Source organism: Drosophila sulfurigaster, chromosome X (assembly GCF_023558435.1).
Source record: "Drosophila sulfurigaster albostrigata strain 15112-1811.04 chromosome X, ASM2355843v2, whole genome shotgun sequence".
Classification (NCBI taxonomy): domain Eukaryota; kingdom Metazoa; phylum Arthropoda; class Insecta; order Diptera; family Drosophilidae; genus Drosophila; species Drosophila sulfurigaster.
In genome coordinates, this window is record NC_084885.1 from 31,972,005 (window position 1) to 31,990,961 (window position 18,957).

The 18,957-nt window shown below is 42.4% G+C and overlaps 5 protein-coding genes across 5 annotated transcripts; 3 read left to right on the forward strand and 2 right to left on the reverse strand.

Moving 5' to 3' along the window:
- The first annotated feature begins 1,764 nt into the window (after window positions 1–1,764).
- On the forward strand, window positions 1,765–5,634 carry LOC133848340 (uncharacterized). The gene is made up of 2 exons (XM_062283849.1): window positions 1,765–2,885; window positions 4,565–5,634. The coding sequence occupies exons 1-2, from the start codon at window positions 1,926–1,928 to the stop codon at window positions 5,588–5,590; spliced, it is 1,986 nt and encodes a 661-aa protein (XP_062139833.1). The 5' UTR covers window positions 1,765–1,925; the 3' UTR covers window positions 5,591–5,634.
- A 752-nt stretch (window positions 5,635–6,386) lies between these two features.
- Window positions 6,387–8,206, reverse strand: LOC133848708 (uncharacterized). Its single transcript, XM_062284365.1, has one exon. It carries the CDS (start codon window positions 8,201–8,203, stop codon window positions 6,416–6,418), a length of 1,788 nt encoding a protein of 595 aa, XP_062140349.1. The 5' UTR covers window positions 8,204–8,206; the 3' UTR covers window positions 6,387–6,415.
- A 1,690-nt stretch (window positions 8,207–9,896) lies between these two features.
- LOC133848808 (uncharacterized) lies at window positions 9,897–10,814 on the forward strand. The gene has a single exon (XM_062284501.1). The coding sequence runs from the start codon at window positions 9,897–9,899 to the stop codon at window positions 10,812–10,814; it is 918 nt and encodes a 305-aa protein (XP_062140485.1).
- A 724-nt stretch (window positions 10,815–11,538) lies between these two features.
- Window positions 11,539–15,569, forward strand: LOC133847797 (uncharacterized). Its single transcript, XM_062283023.1, has 2 exons — window positions 11,539–13,351; window positions 14,489–15,569. The coding sequence occupies exons 1-2, from the start codon at window positions 11,678–11,680 to the stop codon at window positions 14,906–14,908; spliced, it is 2,094 nt and encodes a 697-aa protein (XP_062139007.1). The 5' UTR covers window positions 11,539–11,677; the 3' UTR covers window positions 14,909–15,569.
- A 134-nt stretch (window positions 15,570–15,703) lies between these two features.
- LOC133847798 (protein obstructor-E) lies at window positions 15,704–18,317 on the reverse strand. The gene is made up of 4 exons (XM_062283024.1): window positions 18,061–18,317; window positions 16,312–16,527; window positions 16,046–16,240; window positions 15,704–15,946 (listed from the first exon to the last, which is right to left on the reverse strand). Exons 1-4 carry the CDS (start codon window positions 18,110–18,112, stop codon window positions 15,717–15,719), a joined length of 693 nt encoding a protein of 230 aa, XP_062139008.1. The 5' UTR covers window positions 18,113–18,317; the 3' UTR covers window positions 15,704–15,716.
- Between the last annotated feature and the right edge of the window lie 640 nt (window positions 18,318–18,957).

The window sequence follows — 18,957 nt, forward strand, 5'->3', positions numbered from 1 at the left end:
CATATAGAATTCCAAAGCGTCGGTTGTTGCTGTCGTTGTTGTTGTTTCTGTTGATGGCGGTGGCAGCGACAGCGGCAGCGAAAGAAAGCAAACGAAAGCAATGCAGATGATGACAAAAGAATTCTGCAAAATGCAAATTGTTAACGTCGCGGAATCGTGCCCAGAAAAGCTGCGCTGCATTTTGCACGCACCGCTCGCCAAAACTCACCTCACCTCTCCTCGCCACACTTCACCACCACCAGCGCACCACACAGAAGTTCGGCTCAGCTCCCCTCGCTACTCCCCTCGCCCAACATTCGCCGCCGCTTTAACCCAATTTGCACTTCGTTTCCGTATGTGTGCCACCTAATAAAAAAAACAATGCCAAAAAAAAATATATATACTTTGTAGTATATTAATAAATAAATAGTAAACACACATACATACATATGTACATACTTATACACTCACCGAACTGAAACCGTTGCTGCAAAAAACCTTGGCTGAACAATTTGCTGATGCGCCAAAATTTCAACGGTGCTTCGCATCAGCGGAAATGTTGCACTGAAAACAAATCCACAGTTGAGAGCTGTGCTTTAAGCCAATTCGTTATCTGTTAATCGTCTTTGATGTTTTGTCTATGCTTTTGGCTGCAATACGGAAGCTGTACTCTAATTTTTCAATTTCAACTGAATTTTCCGTTGCCGTCGCCATTTCACTTTTTATGCTCACACAAAACAGTGTCACCACACCACGCACACATTAGTAATGATATTTCAAATTGCCAAACTGCCACACTTTGTCATTATCAGTATATTGATCTTTTATTGGTATTCTCATTTTATTAGCAAATTAGCATTAGCAAATAATATTAAAAAAAATATATAATGCCGCTGTACATTTCTGTTATTCGATTGATAACTACAATTTGAGGATTGCAAGTGTAAAAAATTAGTAAGACAATTGTAAACACTGGTTGCTTAAGTCAATTTGGTCGTTAAATTTGCACAGCGTAGTTTGCCGCCTTGCCGCTAATGAAAGTGTGTCATAGAGTCAATGCTGAGCTAAGCTCAAAAGTGGACTTCAAGAGCGTTGTTTAACAAAAGTACAAAAAGATCTTACAACAAAATATCAGCGACTACAAAAAAAGTGGGCCTGCGGTGGGTGGCTTAAAAAACGTAAAGTGCAAAGATCAGCGCAAGTGCAACATAAAAAGAACAAGGTAAAGACAAAAACATGGTCAGCGATCTCTTAGCTTTGCATTGCGACATAAACTGGTGATGATGCATAAGTTGCAATTTGCAGTTTCTTGCGCCAATTAAAATTACTCATTTCAAGAAAAACCAAAACAACAATACTAAATATACTTTTTATACTTTTTTGCAGTCACACAAGCGGTCAGTAGCAATACAAATTGTAACCGATTTACGGGGTTACACTGACTCACCTAGTTTTTGCTGGCTGGTCATACTCGCAATCTACAATCGCAATTCAAAAGCAAAGCAAATTTTTTAAGTTAATAAATTGGAAAGTATTAATACAATACTTTTGACTAGCAACAAATATACTTAAATCTGATAGGTAAGTCAGTAAGCATGCAATATAAATATATTCTATTTACATTAAGATAGATAATTCACGTTCATTTGCCATTCACACTGGTGGTAAGTTCCAATTGGAATTGCCAAAGCATACTTAGGGGGGTCACACTGCCCACACACACGCGTTGCGCTTAATTTGCGTTTCTCACATTTGGCCACACAGAAGATCGACATTTTAAAGCTAACGTGCAAATTGGCAATAAGAAAATAAGTAAGCGCATTTAACCATTGATTATGACTTTTGTTTAAAGGTGGCGTGCAGGCAACTTGTTAACTGATGGCACATCCATTTAAATGCAATTTGTGGCACGATAAGCGAGCACCGCCCCACAGGATATCACTTAAATGGAAATGGAAATCAAAGTCGTTGCACAGTTTTCGCTGGACGACGCTTCAACAATGTTGACAATGCCATTGTCGGCCATCGACGGTACATTTAACGTAACACTGATGTACGCCGTGGTGTGGACTATTAACAGTCACTATGCCATCGATTCAAGCAAACCGCTGACTATACTCAACTTTGCCACATGGGAGACGAGTCGCGGCCGTCACAACGATCTTATTGATGCAGTGCTTCGACTTGCCTCCAGTGCCAACCGCATCAAGTTTCTTCTAGAAGGCGAACGAGTCGATGCCCAGCAACAAGTGGATGCAGTGCAGCCCCCATTAGCGCCAGCAAATGCTCTCAACATGCAGACGACAGCCATCTGGTTGCTGGACAGTGTTTGGGCCTATTATCGCCTCGAGCGTCGCCTGCTGCAAACGGATGGCGCCTTCAAGCGCAATGGTTACTATTGCATTGTGTATACGGGCGAGGAGGAGGAACGTCTCGACACCATACGCATGATCTTTAAACGTCTCTTTGCCATCTATGTGATCAATGTGAATGTCTTTATTATGGATCGATCGACAGCATCGACAACCGCCCAAGTGCATGTCTACAATTATTATCCATATCGCGAGCTGCGCTGTCAATCCTCGCTGCCCATTCATTATGCCAGCTTTATGGGTGGCCTCGGCGTTCCTCCGCGATTTCTTCTGCCGAATCGGACGCTCTTCTTCGACGACAAGCTGGACAACATGCATGGCTGCCCGCTGCGCATTGTCACCTTCCAGCATCGTCCATTTGTCATCATTGAGCCACCGGCAGCTGATGGCCAGCGACAACTGCTTGGCATCGAAGGTGAACTCATTGCGCTGCTCGCCGAGCGCATGAACTTTGCCATCGAGTTGCTCGAGCAACCTGCCAAGGATCGTGGCTCCGTCTATCCCAATGGCAGCGTCTCGGGCGCCATGGGCATGGTGAGTTTGCCAGTTAATCATTTATCTAGATTCTTAGTTTAATAAGTAAAAAGGTCAAGCAAGAGATCATATCTTTATTATATTCGAGTAATGATAGAACATTTAACGACAATAGAATCAGATATATTTACAACAAAGTATTAAGTGTCAAAATCATAGCAACTAAGTTCATCAACATGCCATTATTATATTCAAGTGTATAGAAAAGTGTTCTTAAAATGTTAATAATCATAAGAGTATATGCAGCAGGGTATTAAGTGTTCAAAGTATTGAGAGATTAGTGTTCAACGGTAACTGCGATCTCAGTAAGTGTGCAGAAAGCAAAATAATTCCGAGTCCATAATGAAAGGCTTGGACCTACGATGACCTCAACGAAGAGCGCTAATCCGTGGTACCATCGTCAGACATCCAAGGGAATAATAAGCCAGAGTTTGCTGTGAATATTCAAAGAAATTTAAATCACAATTCTATTTATTTTCCCAATTTACTTACTGCATTTCGTCAGAATTAGTTTAACAAAAATATAAAAAAAAAAAAACACAAAAAATTTGGAAAATTTGTGTGTTGACTCGAGCGAGTCTGAAAATAAACTAACGAAAAATGTGTGTCGAGCTGCTGCTTATAAAGGTCTCAAATCATGTCAAAGGCTACTTTGATTTCATTTATTTTGTACTCTCAAATTATTCGCCTACTTTGATGAGAGTTTATTTTAGGGTAAAAGCTTCTCTACGTTCAGCCTAAAAGATGCTACAGAAATCTTTCAATTTTTTTTTTTAAATGTTCATACTTTTCAGTTGATTAAAATATGACATCAGAGCAGAACAAATCGGACTAGCGCGGTATTATACTTAAAAATTATACCGAATGAATAGTAATAATAATTAATGCAGTGGGGTTTTATCGTTAAAACTATACCAAATTAATATACTAAAAATAATGCAATATACTGACATAAAAGAAAATAGGTCAAGTGCAGTACAGAATTATCGTTAAAACATACCAACTTTTTAATATTTTTAAGTATATTATTTTGGTATATTTTAGAACTATCACCGTACTATTTTGTTTCTATACCATATATGGTATTTGGTATTTTTGGTATATTATAAGAATAATACCGCATTAGTTGGCTTCTATACACTATAACCCTTTGGTATATTTTAGTATTTCTTCGGTATATTAATTTGACATATACGAATAATACCGTACTATTTTACTTCTATACCAAATATGGGTCTTAGTATATTTTAGTATTTTTGCAGTATATCAGTTTGATATATTTTACAATTAATTCCGCTCTATTTTGCTTCTATTCCAAATATGGTCCTTGGTATATTTCAGTATTTGTTGGGTATATTAATTTAATTTATGTTACTATTAATTATTTTGCTTCTATATCAAATATGGACTTTGGTATATTTTAGTATTTTGTAAGTATGTATATGAATTTGGTATATTATAGGAATAATACCGCAATTGTTTTGTTTGTATACCAAATATGGTCTTTGGTATAATTAAGCATTTATTCGGTATATTAAGTTGGTATATTATAAGAATAATATCGCGCTTTTTTGGTTCTACATATTCCAAATATGGCCTTTGGTATATTTATAGTATTTTTCGGTATATGTGGTATATTATAAGTACACTCGACTTTCTTTCTTCTCTATACCTCACAGATTGTGGAGGGCAGCGTCAACCTGACGTTCGGCGCCTTCATGTACAGCAAGGAGCGCGCCCAGTTTATGCTTCCCTCGATCACCTACACCAGTTTCCCCATCGTGTTGTGCGTGCCTGGAGGTCATCAGCTGTCGCCGCTGCAACGCCTCAGCAAGCCTCTGGGTCACCTCACCTGGCTGTGTCTGTGGCTCAGCATTGCGTTGGGATGCGGTCTGATTGTGTTGCTGCAACTGATGCCACAACGGTGGCGACGCTTTGTGCTCGGTTCAGAGAATACGACTCCACTGCTGGGACTGTGGTGCACTCTACTGGGTGGAATGCATCCGCAGCCGCCGCGTCGCAACTTTGCACGCTATCTTTTGGTTCTGTGGCTTCTTCAGACGTTGGTGTTGCGCGCTGCCTACACGGGAGAGCTTTATATCCTGCTGCAGGACGGGAGGATGCGGACTCCATTGCGGACGCTCGCTGAGGTGTTGGACAAGAACTATGTGTTCCACATGCTGCCGGCACTGGAGAATGTCTTTCGCGATCTGTTGCCGGTGATGCGCATTCGCATCGAACCGCAGCTGGACGCAACATTGCGTGAGCTGCGCGACAACGAAGAGGCACGCATTGTGGCGCCACTGCTGAAGCCGACTGCGGCACGCTTCGACATGGACTCGGGACCGATGCGACCCCGGCTCAGTGTTCTGCCCAATCCCCTGTTGACCGCTCCCTTGACGCTCTACATGCGACCGCATTCGTATCTGAAGCAGCGCATCAACGGTCTGCTCATGAACATGATGTCCGCTGGATTGGTGCATCGCTTTCGTCGCATGTATCTCGATCGGATCGAGCATTTGGCCGTCGTCCGCAATCGTGATCCCAGCCAGCTCTCGCTCTGGTTGCTTGGCGCCATCTTTGGCCTCTACATCAACCTACAACTCTGCGCCTGCTTCGTCTTTCTGCTCGAGCGACGCAGCGCAGCTCCGCATCGACAGCGTTTGCGTCGTTTCATGGATGCGTTAAACCACTTTGTTGCTTAGAGCTTCGTCCAAATATCCCTTTGAGTAAGTACGATTGAATTTCATATTTTCACTTCTCTAAAAAAGACAAAAAATAGACTCGATTTGCTTTGAAGCCAAGTTTTCTGAAGATTCTATCTATTTCCCCGTTTTTGAGATGATTGATTAGAGTCCCTGGCTTTAAAAAATAGAATAGATTAGGATATACATTGATTTTAATTAAGATGTGGAAAACTCACCCAGAATTGTGGATCCAATGCTGCAGATTATATAACTTATTCATGCACTTCTATAAACTTTGAGGAATAAAAACCAAAACACTACTAGGATGCTAAAAAATAAATGTCAATAAGTAAGCATATTTAATTGTCATTCAAATTACACCAATTTAATGACTTTACCTCAACTACAGATAAAGTGAGAACGATGCAAGCATATGGACAGCCGGACAGCAGGATTTAGAGGCGCTCGAAGCAGAAGCTGAGTCGGCGGTGTATACTGAAATATAATAATATCAGAACAGTACGGTATTATAGTTAAAATATACCGAAATAATAAACTAAAAATACTGGAATACACTAAAATATAAATAAATCAGTACAATATTGTATTATTGTAAAAAATAAAACAAATATACCGAAGAAGTACTACAATATACTGAAATAATACTGCACTTTTGACGCTTTGAGGAATAAAATACAAAAAAAACTACTTGGATGATAAGAAATGAATGTTAATAAGTAAGCATATGAAATTATCATTCAAATAACAAAAACTTAAAGTCTTTACCTCAACTACAGATAAAGTGAAAGCGATGCAAGCAAGTGAACAGACGGACAGCAGGATTCAGAGGCGCTCAAAGAAGCAGCTGAGCCATCGAAAGCGAGAATGCAGAGAGAGCATCTCCAGCGTAAAGACGCCAAGTACGAATGTATTGGCAAAGAGCAGGCAATAGCAGGCGGCGTGAAGGAAACGCATCGACTCCCCGAAAGCATCCTTCTGATGATGATCTCGCGATACTGAGGGCGTGGCAAACTGCGAGAGGTGCTGACAGATGCCAAAGCTGCGCAGATCGAACAGCAGCTGACTGATGATGGAGGCCATGTAAGAGCCAAGCGGCAGATGCATGCACAGAATGTTGTTCATCACCTTTGGCTGGAGCACAACGAAGCGATGCCGCTGCTCGCGATGTCCGGCCAAATGGTAGTCCAAGAAATCGCGACTACTCAGCACGCCCCAATTGCCATCCAACGGCTCCTGCTTCAGCAGCAACTCAAACATATCCACAGCCATGCCGGGTCGAATGTGGGTGCGACGATTCAAGACCGGCAGCCAGGCGGCCATGCGATGTGTGGCATGATCCACAATGAAGCTGTAGTCCGCCTGAAGTGCTTGCTCCACGGTTTGGGGCAACGGACGCACCGGCGCATTGTGGACAAACTCAAAGATGGAACTCTCGTAGCTCACTCGGAGTACATACATCAGCATGACGATGCCCAGCTGGATGGGTGAAGGCAAACGCAGACACCAGTTGGGGCAAAACAAACGCTGGAGCAGATGCAACGCAGCGATGGAAAGCAGCAGCAACCAAGTGGAGCAGGCAAAGGGAAACAACATAATCTCATAGTTGCTGTAAGCTCGACCAGTGCGCAACACAATCACATACTCCACTTGATTGTAGGAGACGGTGTGGGACAGGAATTTGGCTCGCGCTGGCAGGCAGGCGGCACAGCCGCAGGTGAGATTGGCGCGACGCTGGCGGAGCATGCGATAGGCGCCGGTGAAGCTGCCGTTCATGTGACTCTCGCCGCCAATTAGCTGCGGCGGCTCGTTGGCCACCAGACGCAAACGAAAATTCAGGCGTTGCGCCATCAATCGCAACAGCTTCGCATCCCAACCCTGCAGCTGTTGCTCCAACTCCGTGCCGCGCTCCAAATGCAGCTCGATGTACGGCGGCACATGCCACACAATCACATCCAATGGACAACCGTACAGATTGCCGACCTTTTGTGGATAAAGCTCCTCGAGGCGTGCTCCGCGTAGTGGCTGAAAAATGGGTTCGACGGACTCGCAGCCAGCTTCGTTGTATGGCCAGAAGGTGAAGCTCTCCACGCTGCCCCCATCGAGTTGCCAACGCAATAGCAGCACATCAATGTTGAGACGCTGATGGAGCATATAACTAAAGAGATGCGACATCTCTTCCTTTGAGGTTTCATCATCGGATCGTGACAGAAGAACCACCAAAAACTTGTGCTTGAACGTTGAGGTGGCGCCTGAATTCCCCGCTGCCGAGTGAATGAATTGTTCCGTACTCTGCACAAAGAACAGCATCAGCTGCACATGCAAATTGAGTTGCGGCTGCAGGTGTCTGTCCAACAGCATCGGCACCTGGCTGTGACGTCGCAGCACGTGATCGAGCACCCGATCCACCAGGCGGGTTTCTTCCCTCGGCAGTTGCTCCCGATAGCCGGTGCTCACATAGACGCTCTGATTGTGCGCCGCACAGCTGCGTGTGAGTATCAAATCCAGCACATGCTCCAGCTGCGCAATGCCGCCAAAGGCGACGGCCTCACTTGGCTGCTGAGCTGTTAGCAGGAGGAGCAATAGATGAAGCTGACTTCTTGGCAGTTGCATTGCGCTTGAGGCACTGAATCGCGACTCGCTCTCATTGCTAACGTTGGCATTACCCTTCAATCAGTTGGTGTTGGCACAAACGTGCCAAGGGAATTGGATCACCCTGTAATCAGTCGCTGCATTTTGCAATAAAAACTGAGATCAAAATCAGTTTGTGTTGGCGCAAACATGCCCTCTAAGAACTGAGATAACCGCTATCCATTGTAAATAAATGCTAAACAGTTTTCAAATATACCTCAAAAATACTAAAAAAAATATACCAGATGATATATTAAGTATATTTATATAATACTACATTCAAAATATACCATAGTGTAAAATAAATCCGATTAACATATAAATATACCGCAAAAATACTAAATATATACCTAAAGACGTTTTTGTATATTAATACTGCATTCAAAATATGCCATAGGGTACAAAATATACCGGATTATTAGGCAAATATACCGTAAATAACCGCAAAAATTTGCCAAAGGCTCTACTGTGTATATTGATGGTACTTTATAGTACCAAATTCAAAATACAAAACATACTGGACTGCCAGACAAAATTAGTACTAGGTGCCCATTAAACAAAGAAAAGCAAGCAAAATGTTCTACGTATAACGTATCAAGCAACTCTCGCAACCCAAAGTCACTGAAATACCCTGTAAGCAATCTCTGCATTGCACATAACCTCAACAAAAAACTATTCTGTAAATATATTTTATTGAATTAAGTCAAATTATCGTCCAGGCATTAAGATTTGTTAGTTTGCGCATTTAAGCAGTTTTTACTGTATTATCACAACAACAACGCACACGCGCTCGCATACACCTAAAGCAAGCCAGGGAAATTGGGAACACCCTGTTATCAAGCTGCATATTGGCAACATAAGCTCTAAATTGAAAAGCTACCAAAATCATACATCGCAATTTCTCGCACCATGGCGCCCAGGGAATTTGAAAGTAACTTAATTTAAACGCTATAATGCATTAACAAATCTGTGTTCATTACTTAAACTAATTGCTGCATAGGGTACACCAACGTACATATGTATGTGTATCAGTGCACGCGTGTGTGTGTGTGTGTGTGTGTGAGCGAGGGCAGCCATGTCTCAGGTCTCAGGTTGGTGTTGTTGGCGCTTGTGCGTGACAGGTTTCGGTGTCAGTGTGTTGAGCATGAGACGCATAACCATAAATTAACACCATCAACAGCAAAAGCACTCACACACACAAACACATGCATACATATAGACACACGTCACTGCCGTGTGGTGCCACCTTCCCTTCCAGCCTTCTCTCCTGCTCACTCCACTTGCCGCTTTGGCTAAAAAACCAAAATGTTGTCTGCCTGTGTTATGTGGTGTTGTAGTATGCAATAGGATTCTACATTTTCATTGTTTGCTTTTTTTGGCAATTGAAAAGCGCATTTAATTATTAGCTGCAGTTATTGTGTGAAATCGTTGCACAACTTTTTTATTTTCATTATGCATGTGATCGCCATTTTGTTGCCATCCAAGGTTGCCATGTAATCGTCAACAGCAAAGCGTTGCCAGACTGATCGAGTGCTTTTTTGGAATTTCAATCAATGGAAATGAGTTGTGAGCTCAGTCTAACATCGACAACAGAACGAATTCACCACAAATTCGAGAGCTCTCCAAACGAATTTGATTTACTTTGAAGACAACAACTAATGCCAAATACCAAACCATGGTGGACCCAAAGACGAGCGTTATCAATGTGCTGATATTGAAACGTGATGTGTGGAGCTCACGTGATTTACTCATTTGGCTGAACGCTCAGCTGGAATGTGAAGTGGCACAAATTAAGGATCTCCGCACTGGCGCCATCTATTGTCAATTGCTGCATCGCTTATATCCATCGAATATTCGGTTGGATTGCGTTAAGCTGTACACACGTAAACAAAATGAGTTTGTGCTCAATTTCACTTTGCTGTCGAAATCGTTTAAAGAGCTGCGTATCAATTATGAAGTGCCGCAGAAGCAATTGATCAACGGCATTGGACATCACTTTTTTTTGAATTGGTATCACAAGTTTTACGAGACGAACGTTAACGAGAACATCAAGTATGATCCCCGCAAAGAGCGCAAGTTTAGCAAAATTGGAATGAAGCCATGCCGGCTAACTAACATCCCAACAGTTGGCACATTAAAAATTGCTTACAATTTCGAAAAGTTTCTTAATTGCGCCAAAATCAACATTGAATCTAAAGCACACGAAGCAGCTGAATTTCCCAAAAGGGAATTTCTATTTGTGAAACGTTTTACGCTCTTTACCAACACTGGAGATCAACAAGATGAAATCGCTGGTAAGAGTGAGAAGGAAATTGTTAAAGGTTTGGATGAAAAGGATGATATTGAAACTCATAAGAACAACACAGAGGATGAATCGCAAGGAACAAATGATGATAATAGAAATGAAGATGAAATGAAAAAAGTTAACAAACCTTTGAAAGGTGATGAAATTATGCCTATGCTTACTAAGGAAAATATTCAATATCATAAAATCCTAAGTCGAGTATTTGATTTCATTGCTGACAAAGATGCAGATAGTGAAGATCTTATTTCGGATCTCCGGGAATATTTTGAAAGCATGGATAAAAGTTAGAATCTTTTGTAAGCGAATATGTAGACGTATATAGATATTTTGTTTTATGATTGCTAAAATTGAGCATTTTTGGTATGCACACAGGACCGTTTTAGAATCATTCTAAATTATTTTTGCCGAAATTGTACCGTACAAAATAACATATTTATTTTAATTCAGTTTTGGTTGTTTTTAAAATTTATTTTATTTATCTATTTTGTAAATAAATTTGTAAACTGCGAATATGTACCTAATGAAGTATGTTTTTTCAAATTAGATTTTTTGGCGCCTAACGGGCATAATAACGCATGTTAATCGATTATTCTTAACGATGAAGACGTGCGCGGCGAAACAGCTGCTTTTGAATTTAATGCTATCGATATTTAGATTTTTGCATGCATTGGAGGATTGGATGTTGCATATATTGAAAATATTTTATTTTTTTATTTAATTATGTAGTTTGTTAAATATATCAACTTCATTGCGCCGTCGCGTGAATTAGATTTTGAAATTTATCGCTTTTGATATATCGATTATGCATGCAGCATATTATAGCAGGTTTTCGACCAATTAACTGAATAACGAGAACGTATTGTTTTTATTTATTTTACTTATTTTTTTATTTTCTGACTAATTTATTTATTTAGAATAATGCGTTTCTTATGCATTTTTATTTTATCAATTTACCAACAACTATTTATCGATTATCACCACATGCAACTCAGCGTTGCTGCTACGTTTACCAACACTTGCCCACGACGACACAACGATACATATAAACACAAGGGTACACAATTGCTAAATGTTGCATTTATTATTTTGAAATTAAGTGAAGACAAGCAGCACACACAACAGCCGTTAGCAGGATAAACAAGTTGCACACCATGGATCTTGACTGGCAAAACGGTCTGACAGAGATCAAGGACCGCGGTCAGTATCTGCTGCACTCAGAAAAATGGGCCGATTGCCGCTTTCTCGTTGGAACGCCGTCAAATCAACGCCTCATCTCCGGCCACAAGTTGCTCCTGGCGATGGCGTCGCCAGTGTTTGAGCGCATGTTCTATGGCAATCTGCCGGATAAAACCGATCCCATCATCATACCCGATGTGCAGCCGGAGGCATTTGAGGCAATGCTCGATTACATTTACACAGATCGCATTACAATCGGCTCCTTTGACAAGGCCTGTGAATTGTGCTACGTGGCAAAGAAATACATGCTGCCACACGTCGTCACCCGATGCACGCACTTTCTCTGGGCCGATCTCAGTCCAAAGAATGCGTGTCGTGCCTACGAGTTTGCCAAACTCTTCGATGAGCCGCGTCTGATGCAGAGCAGCATGGATTTGATTGCGGCAAACACACGTGAAGTGCTATCGGATCCCAGTTTCCTGGACATCGAGGTCTCCACCCTGATGGCCATACTGGATCAGCATCGTCTCAACATTGACTCCGAGTTGGATCTATTCAATTGCCTGCTCAAATTTGCCAGCGAACGCGGCATACTCAACGAACACGGCACCGAGGAGACGCTGCCCAAATCCTCAGCCAGCGCCGAGCACAATGAAATGCTGGCCAACGAGCAGGCCAACGATATTGTTGTCGAAGAGATCAAAATGGAACCCGATGTGGCTGCCATGGTGCGGCACATGCATCACGATGTCGACGACGTTGTTGATATTGCGGCTCAATCGGGAGGACCATCGATATCGCCAGTGGGTTCTCCTTCGGCAGCGAATGCTGTCGTCGCCTCGTCGAGTTCGTCCAGCTCAATCGGCGCAGCTTTGGCACTACACAACAACAGCAGCAACAACAACGATAGCGATGTGGTGATCATCGATAGCGATGCCTCCGGCCATGCGCAGGATCAGTTCAATGCGGCCGAGGCGATCAACATGATGGACGCACAACGCACCATCATGGATGGCGCCATGCTGCGCCAGGCGGTGAAGAAGATTCGCTTCCTCACGATGACGCCCCAACAGTTTGCCGAGGGTCCGGCGCGCTCCAAGCTCCTGCAGCAGCACGAAGCTCTCGCCATCCTCATCAAGATCTCCAGCCCGACGCTGAATGACTGCAACATGCCCGAAGGATTCTGCGTTTCGCGCAGCACTCGGAACTTCTTTGAGTCGGCGCATCGTCAGCGTGAATTGAATTCATCGTATCGCTTGAATGCGGCCTCCGTGTCATCTTCCTCGGCTGCCACACGTCTCACATATCCTGCCACCCAGCCGGCGGCATTCTCCAGACAACAACAACAACAGCAGCAGCAGCAACAACAACAGCAGCCGCAACGCATCAGTGTGCCTTTGAATCTGGGCGCTGCCATGGATCAGCTGCCCATACAAAATCCACCTGGCGGCGGCTTCTACATCGAGGATGGCGCCGACGGCGGAGCTGTCTTTGGCGATGGCTTTGACGCGGCTGGAGCAGCGCCCAATGAGGCATCCGGTTCGAGCAACTCTTTCCACGACATGGTCCGCTCCTACTGCAAGCGTTCCATCGTCCGGGAGTTCGATTATCGCAACACCAGCGTCACCGATGCGGGCGTCACCTTCCAGGTAAGCGCTAGAGACTTGCTAACTATTCGTAGAGTATACAATATTCGGTGAACACTTCTTGTAACATTAACAGTGGTTTAACATAATCGTAGAGTACTTAATAACAGCGCTGTTAAGCTTAACAACTATAATTTAACATAATAATTTCAACAAATTTACAGACAACAATTATTATTAATAGTCAGTGAATAGCTAGTGAATTAAGAAAATGAAATTTACAGCTGGTAACTAACAGAAAATGTAACATTAACAGTGAACTAACAGGGTCGCGAAATACTTAATAACAGCATGGTTAAACTTAGCATATTGGTTGTTGTTTCCATAATTTTCTAGTTTAAGCAAATCTACTTAAAACTAGATTTAAAGTATTGAGAGCTATCACTTTTATCTATTTAAATAGGTATATGAAGTTAACAGATGTTTCTTAACAGAAAATTTAACATTAACAGTGGACTAACAGCTGCTTATTAACAACAAATTTAACATTAACAGTGGACTAACAGAGTCCCGAAATACTTAATAACAGCACTGTTAAACTTAGCATCTTGTTTCTTGATTCCATAACTATCTAGTTTAAGCAAATTTCCAGAAAACAATTATCATTTACTGAAAACGACATTTAAAGTATTGATAGCAGTCACTTTTCGGCTATTAAAATAGGTATATGAAGTCAACAGAAAATTTAACCATAACAGTGCTCAATTGTTTATTACCAAAATTGCATGTTTGTGATTCGAACGAACGCAATAAAAATGTTTACAAATCATTTATCAGCTATATAGAATACCACTAAATAGTTATAGTTGTATATACGAAAAGAATATTCTTTAAATTTTTAATTAATATCTCACAGAGCTCCCTTCAAGTAACTTTAATCTGTAAAATTCTGTTAACCATATGTTATTTCCAACAGCAAATAACTGTTAAGTTTATGTTAGCTTGTTATGTTATTTTACTGTTAAGCTTCTGTTAGCTTTGATATTTTTAGCTGCGCTGCAGCAAAATGGTTTGTGTCTTGGATAAGTGAAGCTTGGCTAAAAAGCTTGCTTGTTTGATGCTTTGTGCGAAGTGATAGAGGATAATTTTGTTTTAAAGCAACACATCAACTAATCTGAGCATTTACAATTTCCATTCCAGGTTGATACCAACATCTGGATCCTGGGCGTCCAGGTGCCCACCCAAGTGCTCTGCGGCGAGTTGATGAACTCGGCTGGATTTGCCGAGCTGTACACCGAGGTGCTGTACGCTCACATCCAGGATATGCACGGCTCAAGGATTGCGTACACGCATTGCACGGCCCGTGTGCGCTATGATTCGCATTTGGATATCACATTCGATCGTCCCGTTTACATTTATCGCAATCAGATCTACAAAATTTACGTGGTCTTCAACAAGATGGGCTGGTATCCCATGTATGCCTGCTGTCCGGATACCATTAAGCAGCGCGTCAAATTCATGTTCAACGTGGGCAATCCCAGCGAGAGTGTGCGCGATGGTCTCATTTATGCCATCATCTTTTCCACGCCGCAGGATCAAGTGCGTCAGCTGATTGACTAAACGGAAAAGCAAAACAAGCCCAATCGGCCAATCGATATTTCGATTTGTATCGAAGTTCCATGTGATAGTTTGTGCGGCAATGCGACCGTTACTTTTTTTCCTTTTTGGTATTAAAATACTGACAAAGCAGCACTTTTTTTTGCTGTTAATTTGACCGAACGCAAATTGAAATCCGTTATTCGTATCGCCATTGTATTTGTCATCAGTTTGAAGCCGCGATATTCGAGTGGCGCCAAAAATTGTTTTCGACGGCCTCTTTAATTTTCATTTTTGATGTAGCATAAGAAAAGAGAGTAATTCTCTTGCATCTCTCGCTTAAGCAAGAACAAAAGTCTTCTGCGTGTGTTCTTCAATTATAACTAATAAATAAATACTTTCCTTAAATTGTGCGAAAATATATTTTATTTCTACTGCAACAAAATAATAAAAAAAAAAAAACAACGCGTGTGATTTTCGTCTATGTTCACTCCAAAAATGTGTGTATTACAATAAATAAATTTCCAGTTTATTGCATTTAGTGCTCATTTTGAAAATAACAAAATTTAAAAAAAAAAAACTTCATTTACAAATTATGATTAACAAACATTATACAAAAAAAAAAGAAAAAGAGTGGTAAGTGACATAGTGCGAGCGGAAAGGAGAGAGAGAATCATGTGTGTGTGTGCGCGTAAACAAAAAGTCGAGAGTGAAAGAGCGTGAGAGAGGGAAAGAGCTGAAGTGAGCTTTGAGCATGGCTCAAGCAGCAGCTTTTTACATACATATGTACAGTTGTTAGTGGGTGTGTTTTTGCTTGTGTGCGCCAACAACACTATTTGCCATAGTTGGCACAGCCACCGCTGGCGTATTCGGGATCCTCACAGGTAAGCGTATGCTCATCGAATACCTTATCCTCGCCGCAGCTAATGAGACGCGGGTAGCCCTCAACACAGGTGATCAAACGGTGACAATCGCCCGACACGGGGAAGCGGGGGAAGGGCCAGAAGCGTGCGGCAACCGAGTTGGGGTCCACTTTCGTTGGGCACTTGAAGCCGACAACAGCTGCAAGAATGCAATAGAGAAAGAGAGAGAAAGCACGAAGTAGAATAATCGATATCTAGTTGAAGAGTGGGTGGTGGCAGGTCGATAGGCGAAACTCACCCTCAGGATTGCAGTGATCGAGCAGTTGGTCGGGCCAATTGCAGCCATGGATGCGCTCATCGTAAGCCAAGCCAGCGTCGCAATCCTGTTCGTGGGGTTCGCCATGGGCGCACTTGATGTAGGTGGTCGAGCATTCCTTGGACACGGCATACAAACCGAACTGATATTCGCAGCCAGGCGTCGAGATTGGTGTCGCTGTGAATTGTATATGGAATGCATGTGGAATGTGCATGCGTGTGTGTGTGTGTGTTGTTGTTGCTACTTACGATCCCACTGGCGTCCCTTGCAGTCCACGGCCCAATTGTAGTTGCAGTGATTGTGCACCGCCCCCTTGCCATCGAAGAGCAAACCATTCTCGCAAGTCTCCAAAGTCAGTGTGCCATTGGTGCAGAGAAAGAACTGATCACAGTTCTCGGTGTGTGCGTAAGCTTGCACGCCATATTTCTCAGGGCACTCGGGGGAACCGACGGCAAGGGCATGTCCTGCAATTGCAAAGTGTTGCCAACTATTAATATCAATGTTGCCAACTAACAGGCATAACTTTCAATTTCATTGCGGCAAAGTGTTGCCAACGATGCGCATTCTTTAACAGGCAAGTGTTGCCAACTAACGGACATTGTTTTCAATTTCATATGCAGTGAGGTGTTGCCAACGATGCGCATTCGTGTTGCCAACTAACGGACAATGTTTTCAATTTCATATGCGGTGAGGTGTTGCCAACTATGCGCATTTATTACATGCGTCATTGATATGCCAAATGTATGTGACAGTTAATTCGGTGGAGGGGGGGATGGATGGATGGATGTCGTCAATGCTGTTTTCCCAACGTTTTCCCATGCCCATTATCAAAACTTGAACGTGCAACTTCCTTCCCACAACTCGTTTTATTTGTGTATTTTTCGAATCTCGTGTTGTTGTTGTTGATGTTGGATGTTGTTTTTATTGTTGACGCGCCGGCAACGCTTTCGAGCATCTTCGCGTCTATTGGCGCCGGCGTCGACGCCGCTGCCGGTAGCCGGCTGCGCTGTCGACGCTGTGATGTAACCATTTGCCCAGGTAACAGGTTGATGTTGACGTTTTGAAATTTTCAACAGCTTTTCTTTTGTCGCCACAGCAGACAGCAGATAGCAGACATGCATAATGTGTATTTAAATCTGTTCAAGATTTCCGGTAATTACTTGTGTTCACACTTATCGATAAATATCGAGAAACAAGTACCGCTAAATAACGGACAATTCCCCCGAATTCCTGTTCGAACTTCGAATTGAATGGTAATTTCAATTCAAAGGCCATTCTGGTCCAAACAAACACCACACAAAAACAATAAATAAGTACAAAACAAAAGAAAAATACCAAACTCGTTGGATCGGCGGCAGCAGGTAGATTTATAGATCTTATAATGTGATTGTGTCTCTAATTGTCAACTGGTTTGACAGGCCAAGTTCTACTTTTGACTTCGGAGGTATCACATTTAAATGGCATTTGTTTGAATTATAAACACTGCTCTCGCTCTCTACACAGGGCGAAAAACAAAACGAGTGTAACGAGTTCCAATTAACCTTTTCTTGAAATCTGTCTGTCTCAACTTTTTGTCGCAGTGCACTAAAGTGCGCTGAGTCAGTTCAGTTGGCAATGATTGGCACTCGATCTGCATGCCTAATGAGCGTGGTCCACCCTGTTTTAGACCACCCCGAACCCCCCTGTGATCATGTTTAAGTGCGCCCCGCCCTCTCAAATGAATTGAGCTGAATTGAATTGAATTGGAGCAGAAAGCAAACAAATCTTTAGTTTAGCCTTCGGCCAGTAAACCAGTAATTAAACTAGATTTCAAATTGGCAAGAACAAAAGAGTTGGCAACGCCAAACAGACAGCCATTGCTGTGGAATTTTTGAAAGTAAAAGCTCTGCATGGCGCACGCAATTGGGAATTGGGAAGGTTGCGCTAATTACATGCAATGTGTGCAATTTGAATTTGAAATTGAAATGAGTGTGACCGTATTATGTGCTTACACTTACCGCAGGCAACTAATGCCAGGATCAGGACGCTGGTCACTTCAATTCGTTGCATGTTTTTTGGCAAATAACAACAGCAAAAAAAAACAAAACACCAAAAATAAAAAAAGACTGCGTTTAATTTAAATTGAGCGAAAGACGACACAACTAAAAAAAACGCAACGCAGACAACGGAGAAGGAGAGACAGACAGACAGACAATAGCGCGATACTTAAAAAATTGCCGCTACACAGACGTTTCACGTTTTAACGGTTACGCGTTCCAAACTCAACTGAAAAGATTTATACCGCGCTCAAGAAGAAGAAGAAGCAGAAGTAACAGTCGCAGCGGCAGCGACGACGACGACGACGGCGACGGTGGCGACACAAACAAAATTAAAGAAAAAAAACATCACACACACACAAAGTAAAATAAAACGAAAAAGCAAAATAAAAGTTTTGCAAAGCTTTATTTTGTTGTTTTTTTTTTTTGGTTTGCGTTTGCGCGCGTTTCGTATTTGAATTTGCCTGCTTCGATCCACTTGTGGGGGAGGAGGTTGGGGGTTGCATACCAGCCTGCGCATGCCTGTGAATGTCTGTGTCTGTGAGTGTGTGCTTGCATATATGTATATGTGTGTGTGTTGTCACTGAGCGGGTGTGCGCAACGATTGATCGAGCAAATTTTGGTACAAATACAAAATGCAAAACGTGATTTGGCTTTACTTTGTTGCCATTGTTGTTGTTGCTGTTGTTGTTGTTGGTGGTATTACTGTTGCTTTTGTTGCCGAGCTGCCAACATGTGTGTGATTGAAAGTAAAAGGCAAAGCTCAAGCAGCTCGTAAGCTTCCATTCATTATTGCATTCGGTCTGCCTCGGGCCCAATCGTGTGTGTTCGTGTTACTGTATGTGTATGTGTGTGTGT